This window comes from Quercus robur, chromosome 10 (genome assembly GCF_932294415.1).
Source record: "Quercus robur chromosome 10, dhQueRobu3.1, whole genome shotgun sequence".
Classification (NCBI taxonomy): Eukaryota; Viridiplantae; Streptophyta; class Magnoliopsida; order Fagales; family Fagaceae; genus Quercus; species Quercus robur.
The window spans coordinates 31,121,370-31,144,544 of NC_065543.1; the positions used below are offsets into that span (position 1 = coordinate 31,121,370).

General features: G+C 40.0%; 1 protein-coding gene across 1 annotated transcript; it reads right to left on the reverse strand.

Moving 5' to 3' along the window:
- Nucleotides 1–92: 92 nt before the first annotated feature.
- LOC126702303 (probable LRR receptor-like serine/threonine-protein kinase At1g53430) lies at nt 93–23,175 on the reverse strand. The gene is made up of 3 exons (XM_050400974.1): nt 22,997–23,175; nt 3,941–4,111; nt 93–161 (listed from the first exon to the last, which is right to left on the reverse strand). Exons 1-3 carry the CDS (start codon nt 23,121–23,123, stop codon nt 154–156), a joined length of 306 nt encoding a protein of 101 aa, XP_050256931.1. The 5' UTR covers nt 23,124–23,175; the 3' UTR covers nt 93–153.

Below are 23,175 nucleotides of genomic sequence, written 5' to 3' on the forward strand. Positions count from 1 at the left end.
ATGTGCAGACACCTCAATAACTGCTCTTCATAATATGATGAGGTTAATTAACTTCTTAAATGCAGAAAAAACACAAATGTTTCTCTTACAGTTCTTGTAGATTAGTAAGATTTCCAAAATTAAATGGTAGAACTCCGCTTAGATTAAGACGCTTCAGCTGACTGTCATAGCAAATAAAGAAAAAAGCAGAAAATATTGAGACAAAGAGAATAAGAAACTGAATGCAATAAGAATCAGCATATATAGAGACTACCAGTTTAATTAACTTTTCAAATTTGATTTAAATCTATTGAAGCTTTATGATGGTGGGTGAGATTAGGAACTTCATTGGAGGGACAAAGGAAAGATTAAGTTGCTTAAAGTAGGCTAGGGGCGTTTCAACTCTTCAATAGACACTCTTGGAAAATACCTCTAGGTTTACACTTATATTGGATTATCTAAACCAAATACAGATTACACTTGCTTGCCTATTTATAGTTAGATAAGGATGTATGCTATTAGCTAGTTTAAAGCCATAGGCTCTTGGCCCATGTGCAACTAACTAGGCTCCTATGTAACTAATTAGGCTCCTAGCTTATCCTAAACAACCTTTGTTACAACTAGTACAAGCTTGTTAATTGTTACTAAAGCTCAAGTACTAGAATAAACAAGCCAGGTAGCTAGGATGCACTGCATCAGTTCAATCCAAAAATTTCCCATAAAAATAAGTTTTTTCCATCCAGTTGCGCGATGGTGTATTTTATGTGCAACAAGTATATATATATAGGCTCTAGTACTAGGTAACCCAATTTTTTTCCATCACTTAATACATAGGCTCCATTTCATAATATATATATATATATATATATATATTTTGCTAAGTAATAAACTTCATTGAAAAAAGTATAAGGAAAAAAAAAAAGACAAAACAAGGCACACATGCAGTGTGCTACAAGGCAACAAAGAAAAAAAAAATAAACAAAAATGGAAGTACAAATATCAAGCATATCAAGAAGAGAAACGAAAGTAACAACACCCAAAGCATTTTCCCATTGAAACAAAGTCCGAAAGAAAAAGAGCTTCAACTCATGAATCGATCTTCATTCCCTTCAAAAGTACATTTATTCCTTTCCCTCTATATGACCTACATAAGACAATGAAGGATCATGCTCCAAAGCACCTCTGTTATGAGTCTATTAAACTTGCTTGACCAACTCACTATAAGTTCCACAACACTATGCGGCATGACCCAATGAACCCCAAAAAGGGATCATACCATTTTCCATAACTCTTGAGCTACTAGCAATGTAGAAGTAAGTGATCACTAGTCTCCTTGTTCCTCTTACATATGCAATACCAATCCATCACCACCAGTTTTCGCCTCCTTAAATAATCAACAGTTAAAATTTTCCCTAACGCTACTGTCCAAATAAAGAAACTGACCTTTGTAGGCACCTTTGGTTTTCGGAAAAAATTTCAAAAGAATAGGTGATTAGAAGCTGTAAAGGTTTATAATAAGAGAGAATGTTAAAAACACATCGAGGAGAAAATTTCCAGCACATTTTATTCACCCCATTCCTTCTCAAAGAACCTGCACATATAAGGTCCACAAAAGAAGCAACTGATTCTGACTCCAAATCTTGAACCGGCTGAATAAAACTAATATTCCAATGGAAAGTGACCCAGAAGACAACAGCAACTCAGCCATTGAAGCTTCCTTGTCACTAGCAATATTGAAAAGCTCTGAGAAAATATTCTCCAAAGGAAGTCCCTCACACCAAAGGTCATCCCACCCCTTCTTGATATAATTTCACAAACCAACCCTCTAGGGCCCTACACCCTATAAGAACACCAACCCAAACATGCTACCATATTTAGTATCAATTACCCTTCTCCACAAGGCATTCCTTTCCATAGCTATCGCCACAATCATTTCCCCTACAAAGACTTATTAAATAAAACCAAATCCCAAACACTCAATCCCCCATTTTGAACTGGTAAACAAATAGTCTTTCGACTTTACCAAGTGATACTTAAACTCATCTCCTAATCCTATCCACACAAAATCCCTTTGTAATTTTTCATTACATCTAGAAATATTCACCGGGATAGAAAACAGAGATAAGTACAAGGTAGGCAGGCTGGAAAAGGTGCTCTTTATTAAAGTGATACAGCCCCCCTAAGAAAGATATAATCTTTTCCACCTAACCAATCACCGCTCCATTTTCTCCAACACTCCAATCCAAAGTTATTTTGCCGTAAAGCAGCACCTAAGGAAAGACCCAAATAGGTCCTAGGTAACTTAGCTACTTTGCTTCTAAAAATACCAGCCAATGCTTCTACATTGAGAGCATCACCAACTAGAACCAATTTAGATTTCCCAAAATTTATCTTCAGACCTAAAATAATCTGAAACTAAACAAAAACTGGTTTCAAATGCCAAATTTGCTCTGGATCCGCTCCACAAAAAATCGAAGTGCCATCTGCAAAGAGGAGATGAGAAATCTCTAAACATTTCCAGGCGTTTGCACCCTCCAAGAAACCTGAAATAAAGTTGCCAATCCTAGCCCTCTCAAACATCTGGCTAAAGGCATAACAATAACAAGCAAGTGAGGGGATAAAGGGTCTCGCTGTCTCAATCCCCGTGAACTATCAAAGAATCCACCTTGACTACCATTCACAAGCACCAAAAATGAAACCGTGGAAATACACAAGAATATCCACTACCTCCATTAAGCACCAAACCCACACTGTCAAAGCAAATACGACAAGAAATTCCAATGCACAAGATCATACACTTTCTCCAAGTCTGCTGCACAATACTCCTGGTAATCCTGATTTAAGGCAGCTATCAAAGCATTTATTGGCAATCAACACTGAGTTCAAAATCTGTCATTCTTTGACAAAAGCATTTTGAGGCTTAGGCACCACTTTATCAAGCACCTTTTCAAGCCGAATGGCCAAAACCTTTGTTAGGATCTTATAGACCCAATAATCAGACAAATCGGCCAGAAATCCTTAGTCTCCACAGGCCCAAGTTTTTTTGGGATGAGAGTGATGAAGGTAACATTGAGACATTTTTCAAAATTACCATGAGCATGGAGATAATGAAATACCTTCATAATATCTCCCTTCAGAATGCCCCAACAAGATTGGAAAAAAGCCATCATGAACCTATCAAGATTGGAGCTTTATCCCCATTCATATTGGATAATACCTCAAACACCTCATCCTCTGTTAAACATCTTTCCAGCTAGCTACACACATCATCTTCCAAAACAGGAAAAAAAAAAAATCATCCCATCCAAGTTTCCAACAAAGGCCTATGAACTCTAGACTCTAAATAAATAGTCTGATAAAAATCCACTATCTTCTCTTTGATGGTATCCTGATTAGTGATCTCCCCCTATCCACCACTAATCGCCCTATGATGTTGTTGTGGCGATGAGAGTTTGCAAGTCTATTAAAGAACTTTGTATTTTTATCCCTTTCCTTCAAACATAGTAGTTGAGATTTTTGCTTGCAACTAATTTCCTTCATCAACACATAATTCTCTCTATATCCACTTTGGCCTGATCACATTAGCGTTGTTCCCCCTCTAGCAAACAGCAATTTGTTCTCTAATATTTGTGGAGATGGTATAGAGGTTTGTGTTGGTGGTGGTGGTGGTGGTGGTGGTGGAGGAGGGTGAGAAGTTGGTGAGGGGGAGAAAAGACCTCATGACCTCATTCCAAAGGCAATATTATTGATAATTAAAGGTCAAGTTGTGTGTAACCTACCATTTTTTGTCTGCAACTACTATTATTGCATCTATAGTAAAGAATCATGCTAAAATATTTGCAAACTCCTATTTTTAGAATCTAACTATAAATGAACTGCATAAATAAATATTTGTAAACATTTTATGTGCATTATTATCAAGAAAAATTTGGAGAATGTGAAAGAAAAACAAAGCTCATACATGTGTGTGATGCTGCAAACAGTGCCTCTGCTGAGAGAACAGTTGCATGTGACATGCTTAGCATGTCTTCTGTAATGAATCTCTTGACATTTCCCTTAATACTGCAGAAATCTTCATTGATCTTCCAATTTAGGTTTTTTAATTTTGAGTTTATTGCTTCAAGAGCTTTCACTGTTGGCTACAAAGTCAATTAGTAATATGCATTTATATACATATTAAGGAAGTTATAGAAAAAAATTTTAAAAACAAATTAGAGAACATCCAAGTGAAAAAGGAAACAAAAAGCCAAAAAAATTGTTATAATCATCTTATTGAAAAAAAAGAAAACATATATTATGTAGCACAGTTTTCTAAGAAGCCATATGACATGTGAGTGATTAGATAACTAACATTTGTACATATACTTCTTCAATAATCACATCCGTCTTTGTAAATGCATGCATATCACTGGGTCCCAAAAGAAAGTAATCCATTGGGTCCCAAAGTAAAGAAAGAATCCAAGTATGATCCTCTTTTTTTATCTAACTCTTGCAAAAGTTAAAACACCATATTTTTATTTGAGTAAATTTCAATTCATATTTTATAGTTTGACCCTATCACAATTTAATTTATAAAGTGAATTGCTACATTTTGATTTGGATTCTGTCCAAATTTACAATTTCTAAAAGGAGAAAGTTTGTGTAATAATTGAAAGTTTGTATACTAAACTATAATAGAATCAAACAAGAGTGGGTACATTTGTTTCTTTTTATTTAATAAACCCACATGAAATGTACATAGTCACACCCTTTCATACATCCTTTCTCACAACTATCTGACATGGTCAACTTTGAATGGTGGGTCCATATAAAAGTGAAGCAGTCTATCATTATCTACCGTATAAATTGATAGTGGAAAAGATTGTGGTCCTAGAACTTCTCTATAGACTAAGATAATAATTAGTGTCATTTCAGATTTCAATTCCAACATGCTTAATAATCAAACGAATCTTTGACATGTTAGTATATCACATTGTCAAAAACTAAATTGAATAACATTTTTTTTTTTAATTCCTGGTCTGACCAAAAGATATTTGTTGGGCATGATAGTCAAAATAGTGGTTGGAACATCAAGCTATAATGTCAAGCAGATTCTTATTGCAAGAAAATTAATAACCGTTTACATTTATTAAAAAATATATATGAAAGAAAACAAGGAATTAATACCCGTCAAACAAAATCTAGTCAAGTCAACAAAAATCAAATTAATTGATGTCAAGTTCAAGTTATCTAAATAAAGTGATCCAAGCCAAAAAAAGAAGAAGAAGAAGAAATTTAAATTCATTTAATATCACCAACCATTACGTACAGACATAACATAACTATTCCAACATGCAATTTCACAACTTACTAATTTATATGATTGTGAGTGGCTGACAAAAAGTAGTGAGTCTATATATGCAAAAAGGGTCCAACCTTCACATAAGTCAACAAGTTATGAAATTATATATATATATATATATATATAAGGTGTGTGTTTGTAGAAGTATTATATTTCCGACTTCTATTAATTATATTTTGATACAAAATAAAATTTCTACTCTAACCTAATCTAAGTGTATATATGTGTGAAGCTCCCTCCTAGATACTTGAACCCCGGCCCTTACCCCCCACACCCCACAAGCACTTATACTTGTAGAGTAACCAATGCACCAAGGGTGTGTGGTAGTACTTCTATTAATTATATTGAATATTCCTCCAACCAACTTACATAAATACTTTCTCCCAAAAAAAAAAAAAAAAACTTACATAAATAGATTGAATTTTCCTAATAAATCAATGTGTACATTAAATGAAATAATTTTTTTAATGATAACATTACTTATTTAAATAAATTAAAAATAATACTACAGACACAAACTATTTTTAATATTTTACATTATTTTTACAATAAAAGTAAGGAAAACAAGGAAGTCAATACCTACCCGAGGCCATTTTAGTTTAGTTAATGGAATGACATATTTCGATACCGTTTAATACTGGTGTATCATTTCAGATTTACCGCTATTTTATATAATATATATTATATTAAAAAGTAGTGAGTCTATATATGCAAAAAGGGTCCAACCTTCACATAAGTCAACAAGTTATGAAATTATATATATATATATATATATAAAATAAAAAAAATAAAAGGTGTGTGTTTGTAGAAGTATTATATTTCCTATATGTGTGAAGCTCCCTCTTAGAGACTTGAACCTCGACCCTTACCCTCCACACCCTACAGGCACTTATACTTGTAAAGTAACCAACGCACCAAGGGTGTGCAGTGATACTTCTATTAATTATATTGAATATTCCTCCAACCAACTTACATAAATACTTTCTCCCCTAAAAAAAAAAAAAAAGAAACTTACATAAATAGATTGAATTTTCCTAATAAATCAATGTGTACATTAAATGAAATAATTTATTTAATGATAATATTACTTATTTAAATAAATTAAAAATAATATTACAGACACAAACTATTTTTAATATTTTACATTATTTTTACAATAAAAGTAAGGAAAACAAGGAAGTCAATACCAACCCGAGGCCGTTTCAGTTTAGTTAATGGAATGACATATTTCGATACTGTTTAATACTGGTATATCGTTTCAAATTTACCGCTATATTATATAATCTATATATATATATATAAAACCGAAATCTTTGCTGGCACCACAATTTTCCACGTCAGCACAATATTTAAAAAATAAAAAATAAATAAAAATTATAACTCCTCAAAACCCTAGCACCCTTACCCCTCTCTCAAGTTAAGAAATATAAAGTCACGGTTTCTGCAAACTCTCTCTCTCTCCAGACGTAGGAAGCCCTAAAACATTCAAGATCTACAATGCACAGTATAGATTTTAGCTTATAAAGTTCAGCTTTTGTAAGGCTAGTGTTGTTTATATATTAATTAATACATAGTACTTTGTTCACCATTGAATACTCATATAATCAATTTCCAATTCAGTGTTCAAGAATTAAACCAAAATTCTAACTATGCTATCATAAAATATTATTATTAGTATGAATTTTATGGAGTTGCGGTGTTCCAGAATTAAACCAAAATTATTTTAAATTATCTATAATATTTTGTCCTCTGAAAATTTTATCTCTTTGATTTTATTATATTGTGTTTCTTAAGCTATAGAGAGATTTTCTTTGGTTTCTGCAAACTCTCTCTCTCTCTCTCTTCAGATGTAGGAAGCCCAAAACGCACGGTATAGCATTCAAGATCTACAACTCACGGTATAGATTTTAGCTTATAAAGTTCAGCTTTTGTAAGATTAGTTTGTTTATATATTTAGTCCTTACATTTAGGTTTAGGTTTAGGTTTAGGTTTTAAGAGATTTATATATTACTACTATGTGGCTAAATTTCCTGTGACATTAGTTTTATGTTTTTAACCAAATACATCAGGAAAGCAAGAGAAGGCGCATAAATATTTAGTCCTTACGTTTAGGTTTAGGTTTTAAAAGATTTATATATTACTACTATGTGGTTGAATTTCCCGTGATATCAGTTTTATGTTTTTTTATTTATTTATTTTTAATTTGTTTTATGTAAAGTTAGTTTGTTTACATCAGTTCTTTATCTCAAAGATAAGACTTTTATTTCTACCGCAAGAACTATTTAGGTATATATCCCTTGCAAGCACACATGAACTTAAATTGTCTTTTAATATATGCATGCTTTATTATTTTCTAATAGTTTTCCCGTGCATCGCACGGGTTAGCGACTAGTATATATTATATTAAAAACTATAAAATTTCAAACTCATATTTCACTAATTATGTCAAATCTCAAACTTAAAATATCACTGCCAATAATAATAATATTGACAATAAACATTTTTAAGAATATATTAATATAATAAGTCATTGCTGTACATATCTTTACATTGAAAACTAAAAAGTTGCATTCAAAAAAATAAAATAAAAATAACCTGAAAAAGCTAAAAGGTTCAATTGATGTGATGCAATTAATGCATCACATAAGATGGAGCTCAAAACTGAAAAAGAAGTAAAAGCTGAACCATTCAACCCATCTTTTATTTAAAAAAAATATAAGTTTTCAACATTTTCAAGGCTAGTCACGTGTAAAAGAGCTTAGGAAATTTCAAATAAGATACAAAACAAAGAAAGAAAAACCATGTAGCAATGTTCATTGTTCAGCAAAAAAGAGAAGAAATCAGAGCAGTGGAGAAGGACAACAGACAAGAAGAAGAAGAAAAAAAAAAAAAAAAAAAAAAAAAAGGAAGAAGAAGATCTAATTGGTGATGTCAATGTGGTGGCAACTTGTTGCACTGGGGTTTGTTCAAATCATGCATTTCTTCTATTTTTCCTTCTAGTTTTTGTACCAGCCAAATTTCTCTTTTCCGGCCAAAACGTCCAGTATACTCCAGTATGGCTGGTTTTGTCCGATATGGGCCGGTATCATTTTGAAGGTGTTTCGGTAACGGTTCATCGACCGGAACAAAAAATTTCAGCCATATCGGCCAGTATGGTACGGTTGAGGGAAAATGTGAAAGTTATCAACTATTTTACAATATTTTTTTAAAAATTATTAACGTAGTAAGTGGTTATTAATAGGTGTGAGAGTGTCTTTTTTTTCGGGATACTCAGGCCCAAGGATCCCGAGCCTGAATAAAAAAGAAAGGATTTGGTGGACTGGGCCTTGACTCACCGCAGCTAAATGGCTGTTTAAGAATCAAGTGAATGCAGAGAAATGCTCCTGACAAAAAAGATGACAAACAAGGATATCGAGGAGTGCCAGAAATTAACAACGTAAGCTTAGAAAGAAAAGAAAAGCAGGATTAGCAAGACGATAAAAAAAAAAGTACTGTGGGGATCCTGGGAATTATGAAACAGTATTTCATTAAAGCATTATCTGTTTGATTACAACAAGCTTACTAGGACGTGATACAAGGTCCAATCGAGCTCAAAAATTGCAGCCTTGAATGGCTATTTCAGCCTTCAAAACTTGCGAAGTTTGATTCTCGTTGGATCCGAGTATGTACCATAGTTGCTTTTTCAGGATATCGGGAAGCAATATTTGTTTTCCCTTAGTATTCTCTTTCTGCCTGGACTTTCTGATAATTTTTTCTAGGGAATCTCTTCTTTCTATTGTTCCTTTCTTTTTTTCTCGCTGCTTTCTTCACAACCCATCCTCTCCTTTTATAGTGGAGTTTTTCTGGGCGTCTTGGGGAACCGTTGGTTCCCCTGTTTTGGTCTTTTGCAAACAGAGTAGGTTCTGTCCTCATCATCTCGGTAAGTCCCCTTTTCCGTTTTCTTTCATTCTTTCCTTCTCTTGGTTCTGATTCCTTCGAAAGCTTCTGGTTGGCCATCCTCTTTGGGATGTGCTGAGGTATGCTCTTCTCGGCATCCTCACTTCTGGCGTCTTTTACCTTTCTGTTTCTTTCCTATTTGGGCGGAATCCTGTTCTGCTCTTTTGAAATTGTTTTGTTATCATTCTTCTTCCTTGTCTTGGTTCCCCGACGCCTTTTCTGTCTGTGCCATGAAGGGTCGCTTGTGTTCTTTTGTTTTTCTTGTTTTCTTTTTCTGTCTTCTTTCTATCGATCTGTCCTGGTCTTCTTTTTCTTGGCGCTTATTGATGGTGCCTGAGGATCCTTGCGTTTTATACTTTGCTGTGACATTCTCTCTCTCTTTTTTTTTGTTGCTTTTCCTTTTCTGGGCTTCGGGATCCTCAGGGCCTTTCGCATAATCCCTTTGGACTTGGTCTGAGTTTTCTTTTTTTTTTTTGGGCTTAACTCACTCTTTCTTGGGCTCAGCTTATTCTTTCTTGGGCTTATTTTACTGTGATTTTTTAGACCTCAACATTTAGCCCCCCGAGCTCGTGGGTTGCCTGAAGCCCACGCGTGAGTGATTTAGGTTTCCTTAGGTTTTTGTGGGATCCCAGCTCCCTTACGCTGCTTTTGGTCGCTTCCCTTCTTTTTTTTTTTTTGCGTGTTGTGTTCTTTTATAATTATTACTTTTCGCAGCTTCCTCTTTACATGGGACGTGGCAGTTGAGTATTTGAGATAAAACTCTTCTACCCACTTATCTCGTTTCCCATTGCTTCTCATTAATAACTGCTGATTAACCCCCTCTTCAAATTAAATTTTTTGCAACTGGCGCGTCTTTTCATAAACTGTTTCTCCCAACTGCTACTTGCGCCTTTATTGTAGTCGTTTCACCTTATCATTTTGCTTCTCTGAACTTTTTTCATTCCCTGAGTTTTTCTTCTTCTCTGTTACTCTGGTCTTCCCTTTTTCGCACTTTCAATTTCTTTTCTTCTCAGAGTGTGTGCTGTTTCCATGGCTTCTTCTTCTTCTCGAAAGAGGAGAGAGCGTACCCCCAGTCCTTCTGAGGGGGAAGGTTCTTCTGGTTCTGCTCCGAGCGATTCCCGCGAGGTTGCTGAACGTCCGGCCTTCCCTTTACGGGATCCTTGGTATTCTCTCAGTTTATTTTTCCCTCATATATCTCATGGTGAGGCTCCTCCATCCCCTCACGTTTGGCTATTTTCTGGCCAAGCGGGTTTCGCTGGTTCCGCCCAGGTTCCTGACCCTAGAGAGATTTTTGATCTCCAGATCAGACAAGGAATCCGAGAGGCGGTTCCTATTTTCTTCGATTTTGTTCCGGGAAAGATTCAGGGTTGGCCTATATGGGTAGACAAAGAACTGTCTGATGCTGAGTTTGTGGGTCGTTTGGAGCGCGCCGGCATCCTAAAGGCAGTGGCTATTTCCAGAAACCTTGAGGGTTTCAGAGACGCCAAAGGGCTCAGGCATCTGGTACGTCGTTGGTGTCCTTCCCTTCACACTTTTTTCTTTTCTACTGGTGAATTGACAATCACCTTGGAGGATGTGGTTAATAACTTCCTCCTCCCGGTGTTTGGTGAAGAAAATCCCTTTGATATTGATCTTTCTGGTGAGGATCTCGTGGTGGAAGAGAAATTATTTGGTCATTTTGGTGGTCGCTCCGCCTCTCCTGGTGGTAAGCCGGCTAGGATGGGGAGATGGGTGATGACCCTCTCTCGTGAAAAGGATAAGGAAGTGAGGTGGGCCGGTTTCCTGGCCTTTTGGCTTAGTAAATTTTTGTTCAGTGAGTTCCCTAGGTACGGAGTTAAGTCTTCATTTTTTCCGTTGGCAATCAAGTTGGCTCGGGGTACCCAGTATCCTTTGGCCCCTCTGTTCTTGGGTCATGTTTATTCTCAATTGGACCAGCTTCATGGAGATGAGGCTGAGGGTGACTCTTGCTATGTGATCACTTCATCTCTTCACTGTGCCATTCTTCAGATTTTCATGTGGGACCGTTCTGCAGCTACTTTGGCTAAGTGTAGAAATTTGAAGTTTGTGAAGGACAAGTTCCAAGGATCCCCCGACATAGTGAAGGGTCTTTGTGGCAATTCTACTGATGCCTTTCCCATTATTTTTCGTTGGATTAGCTTAAAAGGTGGTGGCCTCAATCTTGTGGAGTTGTTTGACCAAGCAGGGAGCTTATGTTGGAGATCTCCTCGTGAGTTTGGTCCTGGCTTTGTGTGTGATTCTGTGTTGTCTTCTTTTTTATCTTCAACAGGTAATACCTTCGACCTGCGCCGTGGTGATGATGGCAGTCTGGCTTATCTTGCCTGCATTAGCCCCTCCTGGCTTCCAGTGCCCTCTTCAAGTGGCCCAAAGTACACTCATTATTCAGCACACCGGGTGCTCCGACAGTTTGGTTTTGATCAAGACATTCCGCCAGTTTTCAAGGATGTGGTGCCATCCCTTCCTTCCTTGGATCCTTTCTTGAGGCTGCAGGCCTTTTCTTATTGGTCGCGGAGGAGCCCCCAGTTCGTAGTGCCTAACTCCCAGAGAGGAGTCTTTGCTTCCAGTGGCTATACCGGTTATTGGAGAAGAGTACAAAAATCTTTTGTTGACTATGTTGGCACTGGTACAATTCGGGAAGTCTCGAATTCTAGCATTGTTTCTGCTCCGACAGCTAATAGACGTTTATCCCTTCCTACTGCTGGGATTGTTTCTGCTGCTGCAAGCAGTAAGACTGGGTTTGCAGAGTGGCATTCCTCCAGGGGAGGTTGGGTGACTTACGGGCAGGATTTTCCTGAGGCCTGGCTGGGTGACAGTCTTATCATTGGTACCTCCTCTAGGGTGCCCATCAAAAAGGGTGCAACAGAGACAATTAGTGCTGCTACTACTAAAGGTAAGGATGTTAAGTTGAAGAAAATGAAAGCTGCTGATGTTGGCGAAAGTGCAAGGGGTGTGGAGATAGGCTCTGAAGCAAAAAGAAGGAAAACGGGGAAATCTCAAGCACACTTGGCATCTCACGAAGGCAAGGATGTCAGGGAACCTTTAGTTTCAAGGACCCGGAAGAAGACCAAGGTAGAGTCTTCTTTTCCCCAGGTTCCTGTGACTGCTTCAGTCCATGGTTCTTTAGGATCCTCTGGTTTGGTATCCCAGCCTCCTTTAGGACCCTCTGGGCGTACTCGTAGTAAGCAAAAGACTTCCAGAGAATCTGTAGAGAGAGAGAGAAGGGCAAGACTTCTTTCCTTCTTCTCTCTTTTTTTTGTTGCATTCATTTTCTATCTTTGCTGACGAGTGGTGATTTCCTTTGCAGTCCAAGCGCAAGTCTGATTATAAGAAGGGTAAGAGCCAATCTTCTGGAGACGACGTGGTACGTGTGTTCCCCCTTCTTCTATTCTTTCTGTGTTGCTAGCATTCCTGCTGTTTTTTTTTTTTACTTAGTATTGCCTTCTCTGCTTCTCCTTTCTTTAGGTGGAGGTATCCCCTCCTGTGACTGGCAAGGCTCTGGGGGAGGAAGCTACCACAGCTCTTTCTGTCATTTTTCCTGTTATGGGGGAGGAGCCCCCTACTGATGACCCCGCTGAGGAAACTGGGCAGCCGATGCAAGGTTCCCAGGATTCTCAGGATCCCAAAGCTTCTAGGGTCCCATCATCTCAAAGTCCCCATCTTGCACGCACTCCTAGTCCTATCAGGACTGTGTTTCCTCAATCCTTGTCAGATAAGGATGCTTTGGGAGACACTCCTTTATCCAAACAAACAGGTAAACCTTGTTTCTTTTGAAGTGGCGTTATGCTTTACTTTCTTTTCCAGTTTCTCTTGAGTTCCTTCTTTTTCCTTTTAGGTCAAACCAGTGAGAAACCTGCTCCCAGTGTTGCCTCTTCTTTAGAATCAGAGAGCTCAGAAGGTGAGTGTAAGCTGCTCCATCGTGTTTTCCTTTTTCTTTCCCCCCTTTCTCTTTTTTATATATATGGCGAAGCCCCCTGCATCTATCCCTTCCTTTAGCCAATTTGCCATCGGTCCTTCACCTTTTCTTCAACTTGCCTTATGTTCCTTCCCAAAATCTTCGGGGACGTCAGGAGATCAGGAAGAAGAGGTTCTGCCTCAAGAAACTGGAACCGGTTTGTTTCTTCTAAATCTGTTCTTCCTTTTCTTTTTCTTCTCTTTTTTTTTTCTTTTTGAATATTGATACAGGCTTTGCAGGTTCTGAGCCTGTTATCCCTGAAGGAATTGTGAGACCTGTTGAAGTTGCTGACCTTCATCCAGAGCAAAAGGCTGCAAGTCCTCAGGTTTCTGCAAGTGGTGACGCGATGATGGGGGATGCCTCGAAGGTGGCTGCCTCAGATCTTGATTCAAAGCTTTCTTCTTTCCTGGCTCGCTTCGATCTTTTGGAATTCAACAGTCTTCCTGCCAGCCACTTTCATGTCTTTGGGTCTTCTTATGGCAGCTTCCTGCGCTTCTCTGTTCCTGTGGAGGGCTTGCCACTGCTAGAGAGCCTGCTCAAGAGTCACGGGGATTTTACCAGTGGCTTCAGGGGAGGCATTTTTCTAGGCAATATTTTGATGGAGTTGCTGTGTGCTGTGCTAATTTCTCTAAGGAATTCCTCTGTTGATTCGTTGTCTGAAGAAAAGCTTCTGGGATGGAGAGGGGTGGTGCAGGACCTTCTAGAGGCCAAGTTTAATTTGTCTTTCCTGCTGGATCACTTGCGTCTGCTGGCTCATATGCTGTTTCAAAGGCAATCATTCAAGAGTATAGACACTGAGATAGTTGTTGCTGAGGAAGCTTTGGCTCATGCTCACAAAGTTTTACAAGATTTGAAAGTCAAGCGGCAGAGGATCCTTTCTTCTTTGGCTGTTCCTGCCATTTCTCCAGATGCTTCTCTGTTGGCCGGCCTCATTCCTTAGCTTTTTTTTTTTCACTCATATGAACAATTTGGGGTTGTATAATTTTTTTTTAAAACATTGCTCTGCTCTTTGCTTTCTCTTTTGTGCTTCAAAACTGCTTCTTATTTCTTAGTATGTGAATCTGCCTTTTTCCTTGGATATATATTGCCTTTACTTTCTCGTGACTCTTTTCTTTTCTGAGTCCTGGACCATGGTTCCCACAGGCTTCACTGTAAGTTCTGGTCCAGGTACCTGGTGATTTATTGTGCAAGTACTGAACTGGGTACACTAGTATCCTTTTCTATGTATGTTTTTTTTTTTGAGATATGGTCCCAGTTCATGAACTTTGACAGGTTCCCCCTTTGCCAAGTGCTAGGCTAGGTATCCTAGATATTTTCTTTTATTCTGTGATCCTAGACCTATGCACTTGGGACTGTTTGTGGGATATCCGAAATTATTTGTGAGGTGGATCCTGGGCCATATGTAAAAGGGTATTACACATTCTCCCTTTTTTTTTTACTCAGGTATCCTTCCTTGAATTTATCCATATTTGGTCTTTGTAGTAAAGAAAAACTTAAATGCTGCAGAAACAGGAATTCCATTAAAACATGATCATTTTTTTTTAGGAACAAAATAAAAAGTCTATTGGCGCAGCATTGACCACAAAGTGTCAATCTATCACATGTTCCTGAACAAAATTATCTTAGACCAGAATTCTTGATAAAGGCTGAAAATAAAAAGACAAAAATAAAAAGGAACTTAGCGGATAGTGAAGCTGGTGAAAGGACCCTGAGGTACTGGGGGTCCCCTTGTCCTTATGCATAATATTGCTTCAGCCATTTCCCGTTTATGGGTTCTGTCAGGACTGTTCCATCTTCTTTGGCAAGGTAATAATATCCACTTTCATGAGCTGCATTGATGATGTAGGGTCCTTCCCATTTTGGGGTGAATTTGGAAGGCCCTGGCAGGTTCCTCCTCACGTGCTCCGCCATCCTTAGCACTAATTGCCCTTTGGTGAACACTCTTGGGCGTACTGCTTGTGCATATGCTCTGGTCATTCTTTGCTGGTATCTTTGGCTCCTTTTCTTGGCCAGTTCCCTTTCTTCTTCTACTCCTTCCAGATCTACTAATCTCTTTTCATTGCTTGCGTCTTCACTTTCTCCCTAATTTTCCTCAAGAACTACCCTTGGTGTAGGAATGATTAACTCCACAGGGCTGATGGCCTCTGTTCCATAAACCAGGGAGAATGGGGAGAATCCTGTGGCTGTCTTTACAGAGCTCCTACATGCCCAAAGCACATCTGCCAAATGGTCACTCCATTTTCCTCCATACTCATGCTTCATTTTCTTAAGGATTTTTAATATTACCCTGTTAGTAGCTTCAGCTTGGCCGTTTCCTTGTGGGTAGTATGGGGTAGATCTTCCCTGCTTGATGTGGTATGCTTCAGTTAATCCCTTCACATCTTTGTTTATGAATGGGGTTCCATTGTCGCTGATCAATCTTCTGGGGATCCCGAATCTTGTAATGATGTGGTCTCGAATGAAATTTGCTACAGCTGCTCCAGTAGCTTTTTTCAAAGGGATGGCCTCTACCCATTTTGTAAAGTACTCCGTGGCTGCCAGGATCCATATGTAACCATTGGATGGAGGATTTATGGGCCCTATGAGATCGAGCCCCCAAGTATGAAAAGGCCATGGTGTCGTCATATCCTGTAGGACATTTGGGTGAGTGTGAATCGCATCCCCTAGGACTTGGCAAGCATGACATGTTTTGACCAGCTCCTCAGAGTCTCTTTTCATCGTTGGCCAGTAATACCCCAACAACAGTAACTGCTTGTGCAGCCTTCTCTTCCCTGGGTGACTTCCGCAATCTCCAGAGTGCACCTCTCTGACTACTTCTCTAGCTTCCTTCGGTCCCAGGCATCTGAGGGGATCCCCGTGGTATCCTTTTTTGAACAAAATGTCGTTCTGCAAGAAATACCTGCACGCTAGTTTCTTGAGCTTATGGGCCAGTTCCTTGTCGGTTGGCAGGATACCCTGAGCCAGGTATCCTATGAAAGGAACCCGCCAATCTTCCGTAACAAACACAGCGTAGCTTTCTTCTTTATCGATTGCCAAACGACATTCCTTACATTTCCCCTGTATGACTGCTGCTTCCCTGTCCATATCTGGCCAGTAATACCCCATGCGTTGCATCCTCCTGTATAGGCTGACTTTTTCTGCAACTCCACATGTTTGGGCGTGTAATTCTTCTAATTTCAACTTTCCTTCCTTCTCGGCGATACATCTAGACAGTATTCCTCCTGGCAATCTTCTGTACAATTCTCCTTCTATCTGAGTGTAATCCATTAGCTCTTTGATGTTCCCTCTAGGGTTTACCTCTTTCATCCTTTCTTTGACTTCGTCCCTCCAATCCCACTGTTTGGATCCCCCTGGGTACATCCCTTGGAGGATCCTCACAATAGAATGTTCCTGCCTTCCTATTTTTATCAGTGTATCTCTCCCATCAAATGGTATTTGGGATCCCAGGGTGGCGAGAGCATCTGCGAACCTGTTTTCACTTCTTTGAGTGTATTCTATGCTGAAGGTTTGAAACTCCATTTCCAGTCTTTGTGCCCAAGTCCTGTAGGCTGCTAAGCTTTGTTCCCGTAATGCAAAGTCACCTTTTACTTGGGAGACTACAAGATTAGAATCTCCTAGCACTCTCATGTGTTTCACTCCTATGCTGAGTGCTATAGTCAACCCAGTCAAGTATGCCTCATACTCAGCTGCATTATTAGAGCATGAGAAACCAAGCTTGAAGGACAGGGGCATGACATCCCCATTTTCACAGCTTAGCACAATTCCTACCCCATTTGAAGTTGCTGTAGCTGACCCGTCAAACCTCATAGTCCATCTCTTCCCTGGGATCTCCATCACTGCTACCTCACCAGGGATTTCTTCGCTCAGCGGGCCTTCTTCCTTCCCTGGGAATTGAGCTAGCAAATCTGCTATGGCCTGGCTCTTTACAGCCTTGGGAGTTCTTGTGCCTATATCATATTGTGAGAGCAATACTAGCCATTGTGACATCCTTCCCATGAGGAGGGGCTGGTGCAGGAGTGCTTTTATGGGGTGGGACTTGGTTACCAAGAGGATTTGGTGAGCTGAGAAGTACCTCTTCAACCTTTGGGAGGCATAAACGATTACTAGGCAGGCTTTCTCTATCCTGGGGTACCTGGTCTCGGTATCCTTGAGTGTTCTGCTTACATAATATATAGGCTGCTCATTTCCTTGGTCATCTTCTTGTGCCAGCAAAGCTCCTATTGCCTGAGAGTTCGATGCTAAGTATAGCAACAGAGGTCGCCCACGTACTGGTGCCTGGAGGGTGGGCAGATGGTTCATAATGCTTTGAATTCTTTGAAAAGCTTCCTGCTGCTCTGTTCCCCAGGTGAATTCATTTCCCTTTTTCAGTAATTTTGATAAGCCTGCCGTAGCTGAGGCTAAACCAGGCACAAACCTCCTGATATAGGAGACTCTTTCCAGGAAGCTTTTGAGTTCTCTAACAGTAGTTGGTCTTCTCATCGTGGCAATAGCTGTGGCCTTGGCTGGATCCACGCTTATGCCTTTGTGATGTACCAGGAACCCAAGGAACTTTCCAGCAGACACTCCAAAGGCGCACTTCATGGGGTTCATACGTAACTTGTATTTCCTGCATCTTTCAAAGACCTGCTCAAGTACTTGGAAATGTCCTGTTCTGGTTTTCGACTTGACCACAATATCGTCTACATAATCTTCCATCTCCTCATGCATCATGTCATGGAAAATGGCTGTCATGGTCCGTTGATACGTAGCCCCCGCATTCTTGAGGCCAAAGGGCATTACAGTGTAGTAAAAGTTCCCAATCGGAGTTCTGAATGCCGTCTTTTCTGCATCTTTGGCTGCCATGCGAATTTGATTGTACCCACTGTACCCATCCATGAACGAGAACATTGAGTTTTCTGTAGCTGAATCTACAAGGAGATCGATATTGGGCAAGGGGAACTCATCTTTAGGACATGCCTTGTTCAAGTTGCGAAAGTCTACACAGCAGCGGATTTGACCATTCTTCTTCTTCACAGGTACAATGTTGGACAGCCATTTTAGGTGTTGGATGGGTTTGATAAAACCAGCTGTTAGTAATTTCTTGACTTCTTGGACTATTTGAGCTTCTACCTCAGTGTGGAAGACCCTGGCTGGTTGGACTACTGGCCTCACCCCTGGTTCCACATTAAGAGAATGAACTACCAACTCCGGGTCTAGACCAGGCATCTCATCATAAGTCCATGCAAACACATCTCTGTATTTTTGAAGTAAGGCTACCAGTTGTTCTCTTTCTTGAGCCACCAATTGACTGCTAATGAAAACAGGTTTCCGGGATCCTGGTTCTGTTCCCAGGTCTACTTCCTTCAGTTCTTCCTCGGGCTGAATCTGGGCCTCCTTAACTGGTTCTTCTGGGATTTCTTCTTGGGCCATCATGCAGCTTGGTGGTCCGGGACCTTCCTGCACAATGCATTCGGGTCCCGCGCACCTTCACAAACGATAAATTAGCCTTCCCCCAGGTTCCCGCACCACCACACATTCTCGGGATCCTGAAGAGCTGGGCTCCCTCTTTTGTCTTTTTCTTTCTAAAAGGTTTCTCAGGTCACGGGTGCCCCTTCCTCCTTCTTCTTCTTCTAGGATAGGTGCCCCCGGGGTCCCTGGGGTGGGGTTCTCATCATCTGGCTCCAACTCATCATAAAACATCGTTTCTGCAAAGTTCACTTCTCCCTGGCTGAAAGGATTATGATTGGCAGGGATCCTTATGGGCCTCCCATTCAGTCTCCCTTTAATGCATTGATGGAACGTGGATGGAATAAGGCGATGTTTATGAAGCCACGGGCGTCCCAGCAGCACGTGATAAGAAACTTCTGCATTAATCACATGAAACCTTGTCAAAGCTACTATTGGCCCTACCCTTAAGGCTAGCTGCACGTATCCTTCTGTTGCTTCCACCGATCCTCCAAATCCTGTTATCTCCATGGGGGTCCCCAGGATCCTTCTGTCAGCTAAGCCAACAGCTTCCAAGGTACTCAAAGCTATGAGGTTGAGTGATGCCCCTGTATCCACCAGTGCTCTCCTGACTTGAACGCCGTTTATGGTGGCCATTAGATAAAGGGGTCTACGGTGGTCTGGGTGCTCAATCTCCATATCCTCATCAGTGAAAGTTATTGTATTGGTTGTCTCCAGGAAAGCTCGACTAGCATGTGACTCAGCTGTAAAACATTCCATCCCTGAATCTGCTGCTATACTCATGAGAGACTCTGTGGCTACTCTTCTTGCTTCTGGTCCGAATCCTAGTTGATTGAATAGTGACCTGAACTTAGGATTCTTCTGGAGGGTCTTGACTGTACTCGGGTGGAAGGATCCTTCAGATTCTCCTGCCTCTGCTGGGTTCCCATGTATTACTACTGCTACCACCCCTTTTCCTTTGTGGTTAGGTAAGGGGTTCCTCTGCACTTCTGGTTCCTTCTGAGTGAGTTCCAAGGTTCCTTCCCTCAACTTTTTGTGGAAGAGCCTGCGAAGGGTCCAGCAGTCCTTAGTGGAGTGCTTCACATAATTATGGATTCTGCAAAATAAAGGATTCTTCCTTTCTTCCTCGGTTGGTGGCCTGGACACAGTGAATGGCCTGACAACCCCATCTCCAATCCATTTGTCTAGGACATGGCTTAGCTCCTCAGCTGTGCATGGGATCACTGGCGGTTCCTCAAACACCTTCCCATCTGGTCTCTTCCTTTTCTCTCCTGCTGATGCTGTCATAGCTTGGGATGCGGGCAGCCTTTTTGTTCTCATAGTTTGCGCTGTCCTTCTGGTTCTCTGTAGCAGGTCAGCAAACTGTGTGATACATAAATTTTCAAGGTTGAGCCTGTAATCAAAAAGCATGTTGGCTATACAGGTTTCCACGAGCTCCTTTTCTTCATGGTCTCCATAGCAGTCTAGAGACACATCTTCGAATCTTTTAATAAACTGAACAGGATCTTCTCCAGGTCTCTGCCTCACCATCTGCAGGTTCTGGAAAGTGATTTTGTCTTCACCAGGGTAATATTTGGCGCAGAATTTTTCCATCATCTCATCCCAGGTCTTGATGGACCCGGGTCTCAGCGTGGTGTACCAGGTGTATGCCCTATCTACCAAAGATTTGGCAAATTCCCTTAGACATAATTCTTTATCTCCTGCATAAGGGCCCATAGTGTGGACAAACCTGCTCACATGTTCCACGGCACTTCCATTCCTTCCATCGAAAGGATGGAACTTTGGGGGTTCGTATCCCTTAGGATATGGTTTGCCAAGGAGTTCTGGAGGGAACGGGGGATCCCGAGAGAATTGCTTGGGGATCCCTGATAGTTTTTCCCTTTCTTGCTCCAAGAGGGCATTGACGTCTGCCAGTGTCAAATACTGAGGGTTGGCTCTTCCTCCTACTACTGACCCTCCTTCTGGCTGGGTCCCATCTTGGTGGCCAGTAGGGGGAATGTTGTCTCTGACTTCCTGTGTCCTGCCTTCTTTGAGAAGACGAACTTCTTGCTCCAAATCCTTTAACATTGCTGTCATCCTGGCCATTAGGTCTGGTTCCTGTCTTGCGTGTCTTTGTTCCGACACAACCTCCTGTTCCACCAAGGGTATCCCACCTCCTTGCCTGGAGACTTCCTCGTTTTCTCCTACAGGCTCAGAGGCCGTAGGTGGCACATTGGTTCCTTTGCTGTTTCTTTGTCTTGGAGGCATTCTCTGTGAAGGGATTGTTTCTTCCTTCTTCTTTGCCCAGTCCCCAGCGGAGTCGCCAAAATGTGAGAGTGTCTTTTTTTTCGGGATACTCAGGCCCAAGGATCCCGAGCCTGAATAAAAAAGAAAGGATTTGGTGGACTGGGCCTTGACTCACCGCAGCTAAATGGCTGTTTAAGAATCAAGTGAATGCAGAGAAATGCTCCTGACAAAAAAGATGACAAACAAGGATATCGAGGAGTGCCAGAAATTAACAACGTAAGCTCAGAAAGAAAAGAAAAGCAGGATTAGCAAGACGATAAAAAAAAAAAGTACTGTGGGGATCCTGGGAATTATGAAACAGTATTTCATTAAAGCATTATCTGTTTGATTACAACAAGCTTACTAGGACGTGATACAAGGTCCAATCGAGCTCAAAAATTGCAGCCTTGAATGGCTATTTCAGCCTTCAAAACTTGCGAAGTTTGATTCTCGTTGGATCCGAGTATGTACCATAGTTGCTTTTTCAGGATATCGGGAAGCAATATTTGTTTTCCCTTAGTATTCTCTTTCTGCCTGGACTTTCTGATAATTTTTTCTAGGGAATCTCTTCTTTCTATTGTTCCTTTCTTTTTTTCTCGCTGCTTTCTTCACAACCCATCCTCTCCTTTTATAGTGGAGTTTTTCTGGGCGTCTTGGGGAACCGTTGGTTCCCCTGTTTTGGTCTTTTGCAAACAGAGTAGGTTCTGTCCTCATCATCTCGGTAAGTCCCCTTTTCCGTTTTCTTTCATTCTTTCCTTCTCTTGGTTCTGATTCCTTCGAAAGCTTCTGGTTGGCCATCCTCTTTGGGATGTGCTGAGGTATGCCCTTCTCGGCATCCTCACTTCTGGCGTCTTTTACCTTTCTGTTTCTTTCCTATTTGGGCGGAATCCTGTTCTGCTCTTTTGAAATTGTTTTGTTATCATTCTTCTTCCTTGTCTTGGTTCCCCGACGCCTTTTCTGTCTGTGCCATGAAGGGTCGCTTGTGTTCTTTTGTTTTTCTTGTTTTCTTTTTCTGTCTTCTTTCTATCGATCTGTCCTGGTCTTCTTTTTCTTGGCGCTTATTGATGGTGCCTGAGGATCCTTGCGTTTTATACTTTGCTGTGACATTCTCTCTCTCTTTTTTTTTTGTTGCTTTTCCTTTTCTGGGCTTCGGGATCCTCAGGGCCTTTCGCATAATCCCTTTGGACTTGGTCTGAGTTTTCTTTTTTTTTTTGGGCTTAACTCACTCTTTCTTGGGCTCAGCTTATTCTTTCTTGGGCTTATTTTACTGTGATTTTTTAGACCTCAACAATAGGTAAAAAAATAAAATATTAATAGTAAAAGTATAGGAGAACCATTAAAAATTAGTTACAACAATTATTTGTAAAAATTTTGTAAAATCGTTTGTGTAAGTAGAATTACTATGTAAATGGTTATATTAATGGTTACATAATGACTTAAAAAAAATTTATTAAAAAAAAAAATTTGCAGCAGTAATAGGGACCAGGATCATATCTCATTCAGTAGACATATTGCTGATAATTAACATTTTTTGGTTCTCACTTCTCAGGGCATAAAATTTTTGAAAGAGATGAGCCCGTCCATTGAAAGTGAAGAAGAATTTAATCGATTTGGATTTTAAATTTCTAGTGACCCAAGAATTCTATAGAAGGAAACTATTACGAAATTTTGGAGGAAAACATTTACGAAAGGAGATTCTTCCATCGTGATTTGGAGGAAAACATTTCCATAATAACCCAATGGTTGATTGCATAGACAAAACATAAATTCAAGAAAAAGAACAGAACATTTATGCCAAAATTTCGTAGTAGTTGTCACTAGAAATTTAAAATCCAAATCGATTAAATTCGAGGAGCAATTCACTCGATTAATTTATTTTACCAGTAGAAAACACAGAAAAGTCTTGCAAGTAATTAACATAAGAAGAAGAGTCGAAAATCAAACACAATTCCCAAGAAATTGTATTCACGGAAAACAAAACAGCAAAACATAAAAGATTATGCAGAGGAGAACAAATTGTTCAGTTAGAGACTAGTAGTGTTATATGGGAAAGTACATACCTTCATTTTGTGGCAAAATTTGAGCGTCCGTTCCAAACTGGGTGAAGCAATTCAAAACGAAAATGACAAGAACAACAACATGGACAACCTTGGATTCTGAAATCCCAAGTCCCATCGTTTTCCTCATATAAAAATACTACTTAAACTGCCACAGTACACCTATAAATACATTGAAGAGC

Bases quoted from the DNA above. Each gene is read 5' to 3' on its own strand.
- LOC126702303 (XM_050400974.1), bottom strand. From the start codon at position 23,123: ATGAGGAAAACGATGGGACTTGGGATTTCAGAATCCAAGGTTGTCCAT. The intron at 4,112-22,996 runs GTATGTACTTTC...TGTAGCCAACAG, and splicing joins AATTTTGCCACAAAATGAAG to TGAAAGCTCTTGAAGCAATA.